This window comes from Geotrypetes seraphini, chromosome 5, assembly GCF_902459505.1.
Source record: "Geotrypetes seraphini chromosome 5, aGeoSer1.1, whole genome shotgun sequence".
In the NCBI taxonomy this organism is placed as follows: Eukaryota; Metazoa; Chordata; class Amphibia; order Gymnophiona; family Dermophiidae; genus Geotrypetes; species Geotrypetes seraphini.
In genome coordinates, this window is record NC_047088.1 from 192,821,331 (window position 1) to 192,840,947 (window position 19,617).

The 19,617-nt window shown below is 43.7% G+C and overlaps 1 protein-coding gene across 8 annotated transcripts in view; it reads right to left on the reverse strand.

Annotated features, from left to right (window-relative positions):
* OSBPL6 (oxysterol binding protein like 6) overlaps positions 1–19,617 on the reverse strand; it is a 240,256-nt gene that overhangs the window by 58,622 nt on the left and 162,017 nt on the right. For all 8 annotated transcript variants that reach the window (XM_033946821.1, XM_033946818.1, XM_033946816.1 and 5 more), the window contains 3 exons: positions 14,968–15,221; positions 9,806–9,943; positions 2,282–2,345 (listed from right to left, as the gene is read on the reverse strand). In XM_033946821.1, the coding sequence (XP_033802712.1) occupies positions 2,282–2,345; positions 9,806–9,943; positions 14,968–15,221 (456 nt within the window). The remainder of the gene's footprint in view (positions 1–2,281; positions 2,346–9,805; positions 9,944–14,967; positions 15,222–19,617) is intronic.

Below are 19,617 nucleotides of genomic sequence, written 5' to 3' on the forward strand. Positions count from 1 at the left end.
TTATATGGTAAGTCCTCAAAAAACCACCCAAAACTTACTGAAAAAGTTAAGATAGGCTGATTGAGTTGTCAGGAAAGCAAAGATACAAATGGAAGAAAAAAATAGCTGACATGGTAAAACAGGGAGACAAGACATTTTTTTAGACATATCAGTGATAGGAAGAAGTGCAAAAGTTGCATTGTGAGACTCAATGGCATTGTGAGACTCAAGTGGCATTGTGAGACTCAATGGTGAAGGGGAGAAATATGTAGAAGCTGATAAAGAAAAGGCTGAATTTCTTAACATCGTAGACATTACACTGAAGCCTTCTGCCCAATGTGCAGCGGTGGCCAAGAAGGCAAACAGGACGCTAGGAATTATTAGAAAAGGGATGGTTAACAAGATTAAGAATGTTATAATGCCTCTGTATCGCTCAATGGTGTGACCTCACCTTGAGTATTGTGTTCAGTTCTGGTCTCCTTATCTCAAAAAAATATAGCAGCACTAGAAAAAGTTAAAAGAAGAGCGACCGAGATGATAAAGGGGATGGAACTCCTCCAATATGAGGAAAGACTAAAAAGATTAAGGCTCTTCACTTGGAAAAGAGATGGCTAAGGGGAGATAAGATTGAAATCAACAAAATCCTAAATGGTGTAGCACGGGTACAAGGGGGTTTGATTTTTTACTGCATCAAGATTTACAAAGACTATGGAACACTCGAAGTTGCAGAGTAATACTTTTAAAACCAATAGAATGAAATATTTTTTCACTCAGAGAATAGTTAAGCTCTGGAACGCATTGCCAGAGGATGTGGTAAGAGCAGTTAATGTAGCTGGTTTTAAAAAGGTTTGGACAAATTCCTGGAGGAAATGTCTATAGTCTGCTGTTGAGACAAACATGAGATGGTAGCATAGAATGCTGCTACTATTTGGGTTTTTGCCAGGTACTTGTGATTCGGATTGGCCTCCGTAAAGACGGGATACTGGGCTAGATTTACCATTGGTCTGACCCAGTAAGGCTATTCTTATGTTCTTATGTAACATAGTAAATGACAGCAGATAAAGACCTGCACGGTCCATCTAGTCTGCCCATTAAAAATACATGATTAAATTAACTTCTCTCTTCTTTGAAATTCTGGGTCATAGGCTGTAAAGTCCAGCTGATAATGTCCTAGATTCCAAATGCTGAAGTTGCCGTCCAAGCTCACTCCAGTCTAGCCAACCATCCTATTTGCAGAATATCTACCATAAAGTCTGGCCAGTAACATCCTCATATTCAAAATTAGTGGAGTTCCCATTGATGCCCTCCCCAGCCCACCCTACACCAAATCAACATACAGGACACAGACCATGCAAGTCTGTCCATTACCAGCCTTAGTTCTTTAATTTACATCCTTTATTTTTCAATTAGAGATCCTCTATGTTTATCCCATGCTTTTTTGAATTCCATCACCATTTTCCACTCCACCACTTCCCTTGGGAGGGCATTCCAGACATCTACCAACCTCTCTGTGAAAAAAAATTTCCTAATTTGCTCCTGAGTCTTCCTCAGGACAACCTCAAATTATGCCCTCTAGTTTTACCATTTTCTCTTCTCAAGTATTTAAACATCTGCATCATATCTCCCCTGTCCCTCCTCTCCTCCAAAGTATACATATTTAGGTCTTCCAGTCTCTTCTCATACTTCTTTTGGTTGAAACTCCTTACCATTTTCATCACCTTCCTCTGGACAACTTCAAGTCTTTATAACCTTCACCAGATGCGCCTCCAAAAATGAACACAATACTTCAAGTGCGGCTTCACCAATGACCTATATAGCGGCATCAACACCTCCCTTCTTCTGCTGGTTATTCCTTTTTATATACAACCTAGCATCCTTCTGGCTAGAGCAACACATTGTTATCACATTGTTTAGATCACCCCAAGGTCCCTCTCTCCATCAGTGCTTATCAGCCTCTCACCTCCCAGCACATACGGTTCCCTAATTGGCTGCTGCAAGGGTTTAAATACTGAGCTGGGATTCTGCTCCCAAACTAGCCAGAGCTGGTGATACTTCAGTATTTACAACTCACGGAGAAAGGTGCCTCAGCCATTGCATAAAAGTGACACCTACTGACCAGACTTATAATCCATGTTAGCTGAGTTCCAGAGATAGCTGAGGATGGTCATTTATGGCATTGCAGCACAACAGAGGTCTGTTCTAATTGTGTTGTTAACCCATATGATCAGAGAAAATTGGTGGGCCAAAAAAAACCCGAGAACAATAACATTGGAACATTTGGTTTCTGGACTTGAATTAATACCTTGCCAAAACACAAAATTCTTCGATTCACAGTGACAGGCAGAAATGGGAGGATGGTGGCTAACCTGGAAAAGAAAAACATATTTACAAATATAAGAGATTATTTAGCACTGTATTATAAAAAAACACCTTTCACTTTAAACTCACAGAAAAACGTGCAGAATAGGTTAGACACAATTATACACATCATATACAAAGAAATGGTTTTTCTTTGATTAGTTCACTAATTGTTTGCAAGCTTGTGATAGGTTTTGGGATACGAATGATAACAGAGGTGAATTATTGAGACAATAACTCATTTAGAGCTTTTACTGCTAATTTCCAATTTGTGCCAATTCAACCAGTGACTCTCCTATTTCTCTTCAAAAAACTTAACCTTAGGGTCATTCCATTTCAAGTGGTCCAATTTTAAGCATGTCCTTAGTCGATCATCTCAGAATTCCATGAAATTTTATATATCAGTAGACTAAGGTCTTAAAATAAGTTGTGCAAAATATTAGACTCGGATATGCATTTGCTCCTGAACTAGAGCATCCAATGTCAGTCTGCAAGCGGCTGGAACCAAAGTGGCTACTTTCAGAATCTACAATACATAAACCAAAACTGGAAGAAAGCTCAAATTTGGTTTATCTATACAGTTTTTGATGGTGAATTCAGATAATGATGGAATTACCGTACTCAAATTAGTTTACTTTTTTCACTATTGCCCAGCAAAATTGGCCAAAAAATTAATCACACAAAATGAGGCTCATACTTTGGTCACACCACTGGACCACTTGACATGGAATGACCCCTAAGTTAATTTCTCTTCATGCTGAGAAATTTTCTTGTTCAATTCTTGTACTTGAGAATTCAAATTATTCACTACGAGAAATATCAATTTTGCAGGGTCTGATACTGCAAGTCAAACTGAGTAAAGACTAAACACAAGCAAACTTAGGGTTCCTTTAACAAAGTCATATCTGAAGTATCTACCGTGGGCCAGTAAGGTAAATGCTCCAACACTCATAGGAATTCTATGGGCATCGGAAGCCTCTACTGCAGTTTATAGTCCCCATTAATAACTTAGGAGCTCTTTTACAAAACTGCAGTAAGCACTAACATGTGCTTACTCAGCAAAAATTGGTATACCACATGGCGTGTTGAGGTGTTCCATGATAATTTTGCCATATGCGCATGCTAACCATGTGCTAAAAAACATTTTTTATTTTTGCTGCAGAAGGCATGTCTGGGGACGGAGAGTGGGCATGTTCTGTGCTAATCAGTTACTGCAGCTACATTATCACATACTATCCAATTAGCATAGGTTTAGCATGTCAGTCACTACTGCCTACAAAATAGGAACTCATATGCTATGGTCACACGTTAATGTGAACAATAGCATGTGGTCATTACTGAAAAATTCAGAAAATTGGCCATTTTGCCCCAGCAGTTAAAAATGGCCTTAATGAATGAGAATGACTCATGCAAGGGCATACTAAGGCCACTTTTTACTGCTGTTAGGTAAATGGGTCCCTCAGTCTGTAATACAAATCCTGAAGGTGTGGAATATATAAATTTTTAAAAAGTTGACTACGCAGACAGAGGAGGCTGCGCAGCTGGATGGAGATCTCATGCAGGAACTAAGGAGCCTCAGGGAGGAGGTGATACGCCTGAGAAGCATCCGAGAGGACGAGGCCTACATCGATGGAGTCGTCCTGGAGCTGTCCCAAATCACCGAGCAGGCCCATGACAAGTCCATCCTCGAGACGCCCAAATCATCAGCTTTGAAACCAACAGTTGGGATACAGGAAATGGCTAGCGGCACTGACTCCTGGCAGCTGGTGACCTCCTCCACGGGCAAACATAGGAGACCCCCCCCCCCCTTTTTCAATCTCTTCATCTTCTCCTTCTTCTTACAAACAGGGCAGCTATACATCAACCCCTCAACTCACCCTGCGGAACAGATTCCAGATTCTTCAGGAAGGAACTGCCGATGAGGAACAGGAGCAGGAACAGGAGCAGGCCCAACACACAGCTCCATCTCCAGGGACAACTGACCGGCTCCCCCCAAAGAAGCGCAGAGTAATAGTCATCGGGGATTCCATGCTGAGGGCCACCGAGGGACCAATTTGCAGACCGGATATGCAATCTAGGGAGGTCTGCTGTCTGCCTGGAGCCAGGATACGAGATGTCACCGCCAGTCTGGATAGACTACTCACGCCCCGAGACTACTTTCCTATGCTTCTTGTCCACATAGGAACCAACGACACTGCCAGGAACACACCGGAGACCATCACCAGAGACTTTGGAGCACTGGGTGAGAGGCTGAAGCGGACAGGAGCGCAGGTGGTTTTCTCATCGATCCTCCCAGTTAGAGGCAAGGGAAGAGCCAGAGATGAAGGTATCCAGAGGACGAATGAGTGGCTACAGGGATGGTGCCGGGATATGAACTTCGGATTCCTAAACCATGGGGAAACGCTTCAAGGACTTCAGGGACCAGATGGACTCCATCTGACCAGTAGGGGTAAGAACGTCTTCGGACACCAACTAGCCCGCCTGCTTCACAGGGCTTTAAACTAGGTAAGTCGGGGGAGGGTACCCATTCACATATTAGTGCAGAAAGGAATTATCCTGATGAGGTGAGTCGAAACTCCGCTTCCATGTCCAAGGTAAGTACCCACATTGCAAACAGTTCTTTAGGAGTCACACCGACTCGGGTAGGATACGCCTCACAGAGACTTAGCAAACACAAGATATGGAGGGCCATGTATGTCAATGCACACAGTTTAGGTAACAAAATTTTAGAATTGGAGGCTGAAATAAGGAATGCCGACCTAGATGTGGTGGCAATATCTGAAACTTGGTTCACGGACTCACATGGGTGGGATATGGCTATACCGGGCTACAATCTACTTCGTCAGGACAGAGAGGGCAGGTTAGGAGGGAGGGTAGCTCTATACATTAAAGAGGACATCAAAACCACCAGGATCACAGATGTCAAGTACACCGGGGAGTCCCTCTGGGTAAACCTGGCAAGAGGCAGAGAAAAATGCCTGTATCTAGGTGTGGTATACAGACCCCCAAGACAACTGGAAGACATGGACGCAGAATTAATTGAAGACATAGAGAATATCACTCTACGAGGAGAAGCTGTACTGCTAGGGACTTCAATATGCCTGATGCAGACTGGAACTCATTTTCAGCGACAACCAGCGGTAGCAGGAGGCTCTTAACCTCCATAAAGGGAGCACGTCTCAAACAAATGGTAACGGAGCCCACTAGGGCCCAGGCGATCCTCGACCTGGTACTCACCAACGGGGAAAGCGTCTCAGAGGTCTCAGTAGGAGATACGCTAGCCTCCAGCGACCACAACATGGTTCAACCTTAGGAAAGGCTTCCCTAGATCAAACACGAAAACAAAGGTGCTCAATTTCCGGGGCACAGACTTCGCACGCATGGGAGATTTCGTCCATCGGACGCTGCAGGACCAAGCGGAGACCGATGATGTAGAAGCTAAGTGGTTAACACTGAAATCAACCATACATGAAGCAACTAGCTGCTTCATAAAATCAGTAAATAAACGACAAAGAAACAATAAACCCCGCGGAGATCTCGCACCTCATTAAGGAGAAGAAAAAAGCGCTTCTCTCCTACAAGCGTACAGAGAAAAAAGAGGCAAAAGTAGAATATAGGACCAGGTCTACAGCGGTCAAAATGGCAGTTAGGGAGGCAAAACTTCGAGTGGAAGAAATTCTGGCAAAAAACATTAAAAAGGGGGACAAATCCTTCTTCAGGTATATTAGTGACAGAAAAAGGAACACAGGCAGGATAGTACGCCTTAGAAGACCGGACGGAAGTTACGTGGAAGCAGATTCCAATAAAGCCGAACTACTGAATGAATATTTCTGCTCAGTCTTCACCTGTGAGGCACTGGGACACGGTCCGCAGTTGAAGGCAATACAAAGCACAGAAGAATTTTGAGTTCACACCAGGTGAAGTTTACAGTGAACTGGCAAGACTCAAGGTGAACAAAGCCATGGGACCAGACAATTTGCACCCAAGAGTGCTCAGAGAATTGAGCGATGTCCTGGCAAAACCGTTGGCTGAGCTATTCAATCTCTCCCTAAGTAAGGGGAAAGTTCCCCTGGACTGGAAATTAGCTAATGTCGTTCCTCTGCATAAAAAGGGTTGCAGGGCAGAGGCTGCGAATTATAGACCAGTGAGTCTCACATCAATAGTGTGCAAACTCATGGAAACACTAATTAAAAGCAAATTGGACACGATCTTGAATGAAGGGAATCTTCGGGATCCCAGTCAGCATGGATTCACCAAGGGTAGGTCCTGCCAATCCAATCTCATAAGCTTCTTTGACTGGGTAACAAGAAAGTTGGACTTGGGAGGGTCTTTGGACGTCATGTACCTGGACTTAAGTAAAGCTTTTGACAGTGTCCCACACCGCAGGCTGCTAAGCAAGATGGAATCGATGGGGTTAGGAGAGACACTAACTGCATGGGTCAATGATTGGCTGAGTGGCAGACTTCAGAGGGTGGTGGTTAATGGTACCCTCTCTAAAACATCGGAGGTGACCAGTGGAGTGCCGCAGGGCTCGGTCCTGGGTCCACTCCTTTTCAACATATTCATAGGGGATCTGACTCAAGGGCTTCAAGGTAAAATAACACTATTCGCCGATGACGCCAAACTATGTAATATAGTAAGTGAATGCAGTTTACAGAATTATATGGCGCAAGACCTGCTTACATTGGAAAGGTCCTCAACCTGGCAGCTAGGCTTCAATGCTAAGAAATGCACCTCGGAAGCAGAAATCCATGCAGGACGTACTTCTTGAACGGAGAAACTTTAACTAGGACTTCAGCAGAACAAGATTTAGGAGTAATCATCAGTGCAGACATGAAAACTGCCAATCAAGTGGAGAAGGCTTCATCTAAGGCAAGGCAGATATTGGGTTGTATCAATAGAAGTTTCGTCAGCCGAAAGCCTGAAGTCATAATGCCGTTGTACAGGGCCATGGTGAGACCTCATCTGGAGTACTGTGTGCAATTCTGGAGGCCACATTACAGTAAAGATGTGCGCAGAATTGAATCGGTTCAGCGGACGGCCACCAGGATGATCTCGGGGCTCAAGGGTCTCTCGTACGAAGAGAGACTGAACAAATTGCAGCTCTACACTCTCGAGGAACGTAGGGAGAGGGGAGACATGATCGAAACATTTAAGTACCTCACGGGACGTGTCGAAGTGGAAGATGATATTTTCTTTCTCAAGGGACCCTCTGCCACAAGAGGGCACCCTCTCAAACTCAGGGGCGGAAAATTTCATGGCGACACCAGAAAGTATTTCTTCACAGAGAGAGTGGTTGATCATTGGAACAAGCTTCCAGTGCAGGTGATCGAGGCAGACAGCGTGCCACACTTTAAGAATAAATGGGATGCCCATGTGGGATCCCTACGAGGGTCAAGATAAGAAAATTGGGTCATTAGGGCATAGACAGGGGGTGGGTAAGCAGAGTGGGCAGACTTGATGGGCTGTAGCCCTTTTCTGCCGTCATCTTCTATGTTTCTATGTTTCTATGACGTGAACTTTATTTGTACAGCTTGAAGAAAGATCAGAATGAGGAAAGCATTAATAAATGTAATAAATATACTGTAAGTCAGTTTTATATTTGTATTTAATTTTCCAAAATGTTAAAATAAATGCAAATATAAAACAGACTTACGGTATACAATTAACAGGTTAATATTATAATGTGTGCTAAAAATGTTAGTGCAATTAATGACTACATCACCTGTTTTTTTTTCTTGCCCCTCCCCCAGTGATCTAGAATAGCACCCGCCTCTCCTACCTACCAGCACCATCCAGCTTGGCTACTTCTGTCTCCCTTTCCTCTCCATTCCTCCTTGTTCATTCACATGTTCTGAGTTGCTGCTTCTCCCAGAATGCATGGCAGCAGGTTGGCAGTAACAACTAACGGAAGGCAGGCAAATGTGGGGATTATTGCCTTATGCATGCAGCCGCTTGCCCTACCGGTCCCAAAACTACTACTACTATTTATCATTTCTATAGCGCTGAAAGGCGTACGCAGCACTGTACATTTAACATGCAATAGACTGTCCCTGCTCAGAAGAGCTTACATTCTAATTTGGACAGACAGACAGAACATCTCAGGATTGGGGAGGTTCTGGAAGAGGAAATGATACAATGGGTATAGGTATCTGACAGCAGTGAGTAGGAGTTATGAGATGAAAGCAGTTTCAAAAAAAGTGGGCTTTTAGCTTGCCTGCCTGCCTGCCTTCTGTTAGCTGTTGCATCTCTCTATTTGAACGACTTCAGCAGCCTTGACCATGTGAGTGAACAAGGAAACAGACATGGTCATGCTGGATGGTGGTAGTGGGGATAGATGGGACCATGCTGAGAAGGGAGGAAAGACAGGGTCATGCTGAATGAGGGTGGTAGAAGAAAGGAGATAGAGACAAAGAGGTAGGGTGATATAGGATGCTGGTAGTACGTAGGGGAGAGAGATGGAGTGATACAGGCTGATTGGGGGGGAGAGAGGGTTGATGCTGGATGGTATGAGGAAGAGAGAGATGGATCAGTGCTGGATGATGAGGGAAAAGATAGAGAGAAGTGATGTTGGATAACAGGGGAAGAGAGAGACAAAGGGGCATTGCTTGATGGGAGGAGACAGACAGACAGACAGGAAGGAGAGGTCCTTGATGGCTGGGAGAGATGGAAGAGAGAGATGATGCATGGCAGAAGGGGAGAGTTAACCTCTTATGCAGTCAGAATTGCTAAAGCAGTATACCGGAAAATGTTTTGTTGACTGGTTTATATGGTTATCATTCAATTAGGTTGGCCTTCCCTGTGGGTCTCCCTTCTTCTTCAAGTGGGAGATTAGGGTGGGGGTCTTTATTCTGAAGCAGTGGACTATCAGAGTCCAGGTCCACTGCAACGTGGTTTATGGTTTATGTATCTGGGGTGAAGGGGGGACTGTGGGGTTGGGGGCTTGGAACTGTTGTTTTGCTCTGGGCCTATCTGTACTCGGTCCAGTGTGGATTGTATTGTGTTGTTTGTGTATTCTTATTGAAAATAAAAAATTGTTTACACCTAAAAACATTAATCATGATTAACTGTGCAATTAAAAATTTTAAACAATGTGCAGCCCTACTATTTATACTAATTTTATAGATAATATGTGAATTGTAAAGAAAATAGGTATAAAAAGGAAAACCAATATACAGGGTGGGCCAAAAGTAGGTATACAGTATTTATTCATTTTTTTTTTTATTGTACAAGTATTGAATAGGTATAATACACTACTGAATGATACTCAAGTAAAAGCAAAATGATGTAACCGATACAAAAACTTCACACAAATGTTAGTGACATCTGTAAAATAAAAGAAATAATGAAAAAGAAATGAATAAATACTGTATACCTACTTTTGGCCCACCCTGTATTATACAATGATAATTTTTATAGGTATTAAAAACATTAATCTACTGTACAATCTTTCAGAACTACATTTTACCTGTTCTGAGAAAAAACGAAATCCTTTGTCTTCTCTTACACATTCATAAGTCTCACCAAGTACAGGGTTAAAAGGTTTACTTCCTGCTCTGTAGTACGTAGAGGAATATCCGGAAACTGCGAAGGCAGCAATAAGAACCTGATTAAATAGAAAGTACTGTAAGACGATGTAGCTTCACACTTTAGTAGAGCCTTCTAACACTAATACCCGCACAAACCATTCATACTATATAGAAGTCTTTTTTTCTCCCATTTGCTTTGGCACCCCTCTTCCATCTTGAACATAGCCACCAAATTCTTATTAGTTAATGTAGGATTTTATCTTAGAGGTCCACATTCCATGGTGTTACATTTGTGAAAAGGAGAAATTAGGTTCTTACCTGCTAATTTACTTTCTTTTAGCCTCTCCAGTATAGGTTAATCTTACAAGTGGGTATATATCTCATCATGACCAGCAGGTGGAGACTGAGACAAAACTTTGGAACTGTACATATCATGTGACCCCTCCCTAATTACCTCAGTCTGCTGAATAGCCAAGCAGAACTATATACAGAAAACAAACAGGACTCCAAACAGGAGTATTAACCAATAAAAACAGGAACGCTGTTGGAAAATGCAAAGGAACAAATGCAAATAGCAAAGGTCCCCACAGCTCGCCATCTACGCCAGCCAAGCCACAGCCGCTGTTCTTAATCTCCCTGGCCCTAGAAAAATACTAGAAACTGACCGAAAAATGAAAATCTGCACGCAAGAACACGACAATAGACAGAGTGGGATCCTATGCTGGTTTGGAGAGGCTAAAAGAAAGTAAATTAGCAGGTAAGAACCTAATTTCTCCTTCTTTAGCATCTCTCCAGACCAGCAAAGGTTAATCTTACAAGCGGGACGTACAAAAACAGTCCCTATCATGGGTGGGACTCCCGAAAGGCCGACACTAGAACACGCTCAACGAACACTGTGTGCCGACGCGCCTGAACGTCTACCCGGAAGTGTCTGACAAAGGAATGTAAAGAAGATCAGACCGCCGCCTTACAAATATCCACTGGAGGCACCAGCGAAGACCCAGCCCAAGAAGCTGCCTGACCCGAGTGGAATGAGCCCTGAGAAATTCCGGAACAGCCTTTTTCTGAAGAAGATAAGCAGAAGCAATAGTCTCCTTGATCCAGCGTGCAATGGTAGCCTTGGAAGCGCCATCCCACCTATGAGGACCTGCTAGAAGGACAAAAAGATGATCTGATTTCCTGATCTCCTGGATCCTCCGCAAGTAGAAGCGAAGGACTTGACCAACATCCAATTTGCGCAACTGTTTCTACACAGAAGAACCTGTCTGACTACCCAGGACTGGGAGGACCACAGACTGACATGAAAAAGAGAAACTACCTTTGGCAGAAAGGAAGGAACAGGCCTCAACATGAACCGCTCCCTAGAAAACTCAAGGAAGGGAGACCTACAAAAGAGAGCCTGCAACTCTGAAACACGTCTAGCAGAAGTAATAGCCACCAAGAAGACCAGGGCAGGATTAATTCTTCGAGGGCCCTTAGGCACCCAGGTACACTGGGCCCCCCTGGCCCTGCCCCACCCCTACCCATGCCCCGCCCTACCCCATCCATGCCCCGCCCCTGTCCCACCCCCACCCATGCCCCACCCCTGGCCCACCCCCACCCCACCCCATCCACACCCCACCCCTGACCCGCCCCTATTTATCTGTTTTCTTATTTACTTCTTTATTTCCACTTGTATTTATTTCTTTTTTTTAATTCAAAACAAAGATTAGTATACCAGTGCACAGTTTTTCTTCTATGCAACCCCTAAACATCTCTGAACAAATCCCCCTTACCTTCCCACCTACTTACCCAGGACTTTACCTCTGAACCCTTTCCATGCATATATAAAAGTGTTCAAATATTTGTAAAGCAGTAATACTATCCGAAATATGTCTATATTAATAACCAAGTTTACAACGCCTCTCAACTGCCTCACTCTACATCAACCAACTGTAACCCATATTTTCAAAGAAGCGTGGGATGAACACAGAAGATCTAGAATCAGAAAATAATACTAAATAAGGCCAGTACTGGGCAGACTTGCACGGTTTGTATATGGCAGTTTGGGGGAGGATGGGCTGGAGAGGGCTTCAATGGCTGGGAGGGTGTAGATGGGCTGCAATAGGTTTTGACGGAGATTTCAGCAGTTGGAACCCAAGCACGGTACCGGGTAGAGCTTTGGATTCTTGCCCAGAAATAGCTAAAAAGAAAAATAATTAAATTGAATCAGGTTGTGCAGACTGGATGGACCATTCAGGGGTTCTAGGGGGGGCAATCGTTGGGGGGAGGGGGGTTGCGTCGAGGGCAGGACGACCTGGGATCCCTCCTGCCCATAATGTAGTGGGGGTAGGGGGTCGCTGGGGCCAGGAGGGCTTGGCCTCCCTCCTGGCCCATTCCAGTCGCAGGGGGTAGTCGCCGGGGCCAGGAGAGCTTAGGCTCTCTCCTGGCCTGTTCGAATCGGAGGGGGGGTCGCCGGGACCAGGAGAGCTTGGGCTCTCTTCTGGCCCGTTCAATCGGAGGGGGGGGTTCATCAGGGCCAGGAGAGCTTGGACTCTCTCCTGGTCCGTTCGAATCGGAGGGGGGGGTCGCCGGGACCAGGAGAGCTTGGGCTCTCTTCTGGCCCGTTCAATCGGAGGGGGGGGGGTTCATCGGGGCCAGGAGAGCTTGGGCTCTCTCCTGTCCCGTTTGAATCGGAGGGGGTGGTCGCCGGGGCCAGGAGGGCTTGGGCTCCCTCCTGGCCATATCGAGTCGGCGGGGGGGCACGATTGCCGGGGCAAGAGGGCTTGGGCTCCCTCTTGCCCCAATGTTGTCGGGGGGGGGGGTCGCGGTTCCACATGGCAGGAGGGCTTGGGCACCCTCCTGCCTGGATCGTTGTTTGGGGGGTTTCTGTAACCGGTGTTGTTTTTGACAGACACCTTTTACAGAATCCAGCTTTTAGGTGAAGGACTTGCTCCTCCTTCGCCTAAAAGCCCTTCTGTTGGACGTTTGGGGCTTAGGCATTTTTTTGGTTCATTATGGCCAAAAAGTGTAGACATCGTGGGGGTGTACTTTTAGAAGTAGTGGTTATCTGGGCGTTTAGTAGAGGCAGGCCATAATCAAAACAAGGACGTTTGTTTTGGTTATGGACACTTTCCCTGCTTCTGCGTTGAACTTTTAAGGACTTAGGCCAAAAGGGGACTTAGACGCTTTTTTTGATTATTAACCCCATAGGGTTTTGAGAACAAATTTCGAGGAAATGCCCAATTTTAAATGTCTTCTGTTTCTGACCCAGAGGAAGAAATTCTGTGTCCCAGTGTTTTTTTTTTTAATGTAGTACCTAGGAACCCAATTGTCTGTTCAAACAAAGAGGACTTGGTTGGAAAGACTCTCTGAAAAGGTCTTTGAAGCATTTTGGATTTCCCACAGCTTTTTCAGGTTGATGTGGAATGTCTTTTCCTTAACAGACCACCACTGACCTTGAGTCCTGCCTCAAAATAGAATGTCTATGCTTCAAAGCAGTGCATTGACGCTTCAATGAAGAGGATTGATAATCTTGATGCAGGAAACCCAGTTCAAATTACAACAAGCACAGTGGCCAGTAATTTAATATCCTGGTTCAGAAGTGAAATCGGGCAGTAGGAGCCTAGTTGGTCTGTGACCCTCCCTGGCTTTGGTAAGATTGCCACATGGGTCCTGTTATACACAGGATCAAAAAAATCTTTCACCAAAAGTCCTAAAAAAAGTCTCTGCAAATGTCATGTTGTAATATCTTGTAAAACTCAGGACCCAAGCCATCGGGCCTCTCATTTTTGCTATCGCTGCATCCCATAGCATCACCGAATCAACATCATCAGTATCGTTATGGTCCAGATAATCCTTCCATTTTTCCTGGAGAAAGGCATGGAAGTCCAGGTCATTATAAAGGTGGGCAGGCATACACCATATTCTGTCCCCCTCAATATTGGCAAATTGCAGAGTAAGATGTACCATTGCATGATCAGAAAAAGCAAGCTCCACAATAGTCATTTGGGTCAAGAGTGGGAACATAGCAGATAGTCTAGACATGCATAGACCTCGTAAGGATGAGAGAAAAAGGTGAAATCAACTTCATCCAGGTGCATAGCTCTCCACGTATCCACTAGGGCCAGCTCCTGGGTCAGAAAGTTCACTCCCCTATGTGCAGCCGTTCCCGGGCCTCACTTCAGTGCTTTACAATCTATCATAGAATTAGCTGTGATGTTGAAATCTCCACCTAAGTTGAGCTGATAGCCATCAAATAGCAGCAGCCCAGACAAGGCTAAGGAGAAAAACTTGTGATCATAGACGTTTGGAGCGTAAATATTTCCCAATACAAGTTTGTGGCCCCAAAGTTCACCAGCAGTAAATAGAGACTTCCCAGCTATAATGTTTTCTTAAGGATAAGTCATCTGGATGATCTGTATTTTGTGATTTTGAAGGTAGTTTTGGGAGGTTGTTATGTATAGTGTTTGCCTTCTCATGATGCAGGCTATATTGATTAGGTATGTCTAATGATTCCTATATTCCTTTTAAATTTCTTGATCTAAGTCTTACTGTACTGCTTGACTGTAATTAATATAAGTTTCTAAAAAGAAAAAATAACTTTTCCTCATACTCAGGAAGTCACCTCTTTCATATAATAACTGCAGAACTCAGTAGACATTTAACTTCTCATACCTATGATATTATAATTGAAAATCTTCAGTTCATCAGTAGGACTAACCAAAGGTGTTATTGCATATTTTATCATTTTAAACATTTTTGATAAAACAACTGCCCTCTTCTGAGTACTATTTAGGCCTCTCCTTCCAGTCCTGTCCCCTCCTCCCCCAATTTCACTGTAAGTTGCCTAGAGCCTGCACAGGTTTGTGCGATACCCAAATGGAAGATTAGATTAGATTAGATTTTGGAGATTCAAAATATCTTTCTTGATGTTATTATCATTAATTAAAATTATAATGTGAATACAAAGAAAATCTTGAATTCAGTTTATCTATAAATAGAATTACACAGGTTCAGTGCAATGCAGTATGCTCACTCAGTTTTTAAAAGACACTGAAACGTATACTACCAAAATACTGATATTATTGTGCATGTAAACAAAAACTAGACAGTACTGTACCAGGCGCTCATAAGGGTCATCAGTATCAGAAGCCTTGTCCAATAGTTCACTGTACTCGAGTTCCTCACAGAGATGTTGTAAAGTATTGAGAGGTTCATTAAGCTCAACTGGCATTGAGACCTTGGACAGATCCTTGCCAATATTGTTTCTCAGAATATTCCACAGATTGATATTGCTGGTATCAGGAGAGGGAGCAGAGAGACAGGTTCTTCGGCCATTCTGAAAGGCACCTCCTGACAGCTCACAGTTCAGAACTGAAAGAATAATAAAAACAGCCATACTGGGTCAGATCAATGGTCCATCCGGTCTAGTCTTCCATTTCCAACAGAGGCCAATCCAGGTCACAGTACCCAGTAGAACCCCAAACAGTAGCAAGATTCCATGCTACCGATCTTTTAAAATTCCGTCATGATCTGAGAAGACTAAAGTAAAAAAAAAAACTCATGCAGAAAGGCAGTTAACTTCAACACTGACATGCACATGGTGTTAAATAAGTGCATGCAATATATATAAGAATGCGAGTTAAATCAAGAGGCTCAAAGTTAAGAGCAGAATTTTTGAATAAAGGTATTTACGATGAAGCATCAAGAATAACTTCTAACTGCAAACCCCCCCTCAAAAAAAAAACAAACAAACCCAAAACCCAACCCAAAACAAAACCCTGACATGGCAGTCTGTTTATTCTTTCAGGCCAGTTTTCTTTCTATTTATTAAATGCTTTCTGCCATTTGGGGGATAATTTTATAACATACCATTAGGCACAAAGGTATGAGCTTTGACATGATGCATACTTTGCTGGTGGGCATGAAAAGAGGTGGAGTTGGGAGGAGCACATGTGTACTCCCATAGATAATAAAACACACTAAAGTACTCACTACTTATAAATTTGTAGGCAACAACATTTATACCTGGGTAGATATAAATGTCAATAACGGCAGTGTAAGCATGATTTCTGCCACCTATGCTAGTATTTTACAAAGACAAGTAGGTGTTTACTTTTCTTTAAGAAACTGGCCTAAAATAGATGCCTGAAAGCAAACTTACACTAAGAGCCTCCTTATAAAATTATTTTATTTTTTATGGCTATGGGAAAAACGTTTAGCAAATATTGGAGTAAAGGAATAGCCTCAGAGCACCAGACTAAAAACCAGAAAAGCCCAGTTAAAATCCCACTGTGGCTTTGTGTGATCTAGGGCAAGTTGCTTAATCCTCCTTTGCCTCAGGTACAAAGTTAGATTACAATCCCAATAGGGCAGAAAAGATACCTATTATACCTGAATATTTCTTCCCTTGAGCTATAACTGAACGAGCTACATCCAAAATCCTTTCCCTAAATAAAGTCCTTAACCCTTTGGGGTTTCATAAGACTAGCATGCCACAGAGTCTCTCAGTATTTTTCCACACTGTGCTATTCATAATCGGTCAAATCCTGCACTAATCTCCTGAGCTGAAAGGGCAGGATGAAGCTCAAGAGTCTTATCTGCTGGACTATCTTAACAGGCAGAAAGAGCTTGACAAGTCTCATTGAAAAGCAGAATTCTGGACTTTCAGTCAATCTATTAAACATTTAACCAGTCAATATTCAGCCTGTGGTGGTCAGTTTTTTTTTTTTGTTTTTTTTTAATGCAGATCGTCGTGGGCAGAATTAGCTCCTGATATTCATTGTTGGACCATGCCCAGGGACCAGAATTAAATATCTGGGGCTAATTACAGTTGTGCTGGCTGCTTAAACTTATGTGAGTCTCAGCTGATATTCAACCAGGACCTGCATAAGAAACTTAGATTTTTTTAAATTTTTTTTTTAGAATCTCTAATAATGATTTACATGTATATCTCGGATACAAATGGAAAACCTGATTTTTTTTTTAGAAAGCCAGAATTTATAAATATAGGTCTGCACCACATAGGGCTCTTTTTACTAATCTGCAATAGCGGTTTTAGTGCGCACTCACGTGCGCAGAATTGCCACACACGCTAGACACTAATGCCAGCATTGAGCTGGCGTTAGCTCTAGCTTAGTAGCGCGGGTTTAACTTGCACTAAAATTCTGCGCGCTAAAAACGCTATCGCAGCTTAGTAAAAGGAGCCCATAAAGATGACAAGGATGCATGGTTAGAACGGGGCTTAGGTGGGACCAAAATCCACACGTATACTCCCTGTTTCTGAAGGGAATATACATATATGTTTACATATCACACTGCGCGGCGACTCAGTAATGCTAGGAGACTTCAACATGCCAGATGCAGATTGGAACACACTCTCCGCGACTACGGGTAGCAGCAAAAGAATATCAAACTCCATAAAGGGTGCACGTCTCAAGCAATTGGTATTGGAACCCACCAGGGACCAGGCGTTACTAGACCTAGTCCTCACCAACGGAGATAGTGTCACTGAAGTCTCAGTAGGAGACACACTGGCCTCCAGCGATCATAATATGGTATGGCTCAACCTCAGAAAAGGATTCCCAAAAACAAGCACAGCAACAAGGGTTCTCAACTTTAGAGGCACAGACTTTAACCGAATGGGAGATTTTGTCCATCAGGAACTACATAAACAAGCACAAACTGACAACGTGGAGGATATGTGGTCGTCCCTGAAGTCCATACTACATGAAGCAACAGACCGATACATAAAGACAGTAAGTAAAAGGAGAAACAAAAGACCCCAATGGTTCAGTAAAGAAATTTCAGAACTAGTTAAACAGAAAAAAGACGCATTTATTGCCTACAAACATTTAGGCAGAGAAGGGGCAAAAGAGGACTATCTAGACAGAACCAAAGCTGTCAAAACAGCAGTCAGAGAGGCCAAACTCCGAATGGAGGAAGAGCTAGCACGGAAAATTAAGAAAGGGGATAAATCTTTCTTCAGCTATATCAGTGACAGGAAAAGAAACAAAGATGGGATAGTACGCTTGAAGCAATCGGACGGTAAATTTGCAGAATCAGACTCTGAGAAGGCAGAATTACTAAACCAATACTTCTGTTCAGTATTTACTCGCGAAGCACCGGGAGCTGGTCCTCAGCTTCAGACGGGAGATAACCGGAAAGACCCGTTTCAAGATTTCGAATTTACGCCCAGTAGTGTCTACAACGAACTATCAAGACTCAAAGTAAACAAAGCCATGGGACCGGATAACCTACACCCCAGAATGCTCAGGGAGTTAAGGGAAGTCCTGGCAGAACCATTATCTGTTCTTTTCAATCTTTCCCTAAGCACAGGAAGGGTCCCCTTGGACTGGAAAACTGCCAATGTAATCCCACTCCACAAAAAGGGCTGCAGGACAGAGACAGCAAACTACAGACCAGTGAGTCTCACGTCTATAGTGTGTAAACTCATAGAAACACTGATCAAACAGCATATTGACACAATCCTAGACGAAGAAAAACTACGTGATCCACACCAACACGGGTTCACCCAGGGTAGATCATGCCAATCTAATCTGATTAGCTTTTTTGACTGGGTTACTAGACAACTGGACGCTGGAGAGTCACTGGACGTGGTATATTTGGACTTCAGCAAAGCATTTGATAGCGTCCCTCATCAAAGATTACTGAACAAGCTAAAATCGATAGGATTAGGAGACATTCTAACTACATGGATTGGGGATTGGCTGAGCGGCAGACTTCAGAAGGTGGTGGTGAACGGTACCCCCTCTGAAGCGTCGGACGTGATCAGTGGAGTGCCGCAGGGATCGGTCCTGGGCCCGATTCTATTCAACTTATTCATAAGAGATATGACGCAAGGACTTAGAGGAAGGGTATCACTGTTCGCCGACGATGCCAAACTTTGCAACATAGTAGGCAGAGGCTTATCACCTGATAATATGACACACGACCTACTGCTGCTGGAACAATGGTCAAATACTTGGCAGCTTGGCTTCAATGCTAAAAAATGCAAGATAATGCACTTGGGCAAGAGAAACCCGCGTAGAACTTATGTACTAAATGGTGAGACCTTGGTTAGGACCATGGAAGAACGCGATCTAGGAGTGATCATTAGCGAGGACATGAAAGTTGCCAATCAAGTGGAGAAGGCTTCCTCCAGGGCAAGACAAATATTGGGGTGTAACCGCAGAAGTTTCGTCAGCAGGAAACCTGAAGTTATGATGCCGTTGTACAGAGCCATGGTGAGGCCACACTTGGAGTACTGTGTTCAGTTTTGGAGACCACACTACCGAAAGGACGTGCTGAGGATCAAGTCAATTCAGCGAAGGGCCACCAGGATGGTCATGGGGCTCAAGGATCTCCCATATGAAGAAAGACTAAAGAAATTGCGACTGTACTCACTCGAGGAAAGAAGAGAACGGGGAGATATGATTGAAACGTATAAATACATCACGGGACGCATCGAGTCAGAAGATGATATCTTCTGGCTCATGGGACCCTCGACCACCAGAGGGCATCCGCTGAAAATCAGGGGAGGGAAGTTTTATGGAGACTCCAGGAAGTACTTCTTCACCGAAAGAGTGGTGGATCATTGGAACAGACTCCCACTCCAGGTGATAAAGACCAGTAGCGTGACAGATTTTAAGAAAAAATGGGATACTCTTGTGGGATCTTTAAGGGAGTAAATTCAGGGGGGGGATACTTGGAATGGGCAGACTTGGTGGGCTATAGCCCTTTTCTGCCGCTTTTTTCTATGTTTCTATGT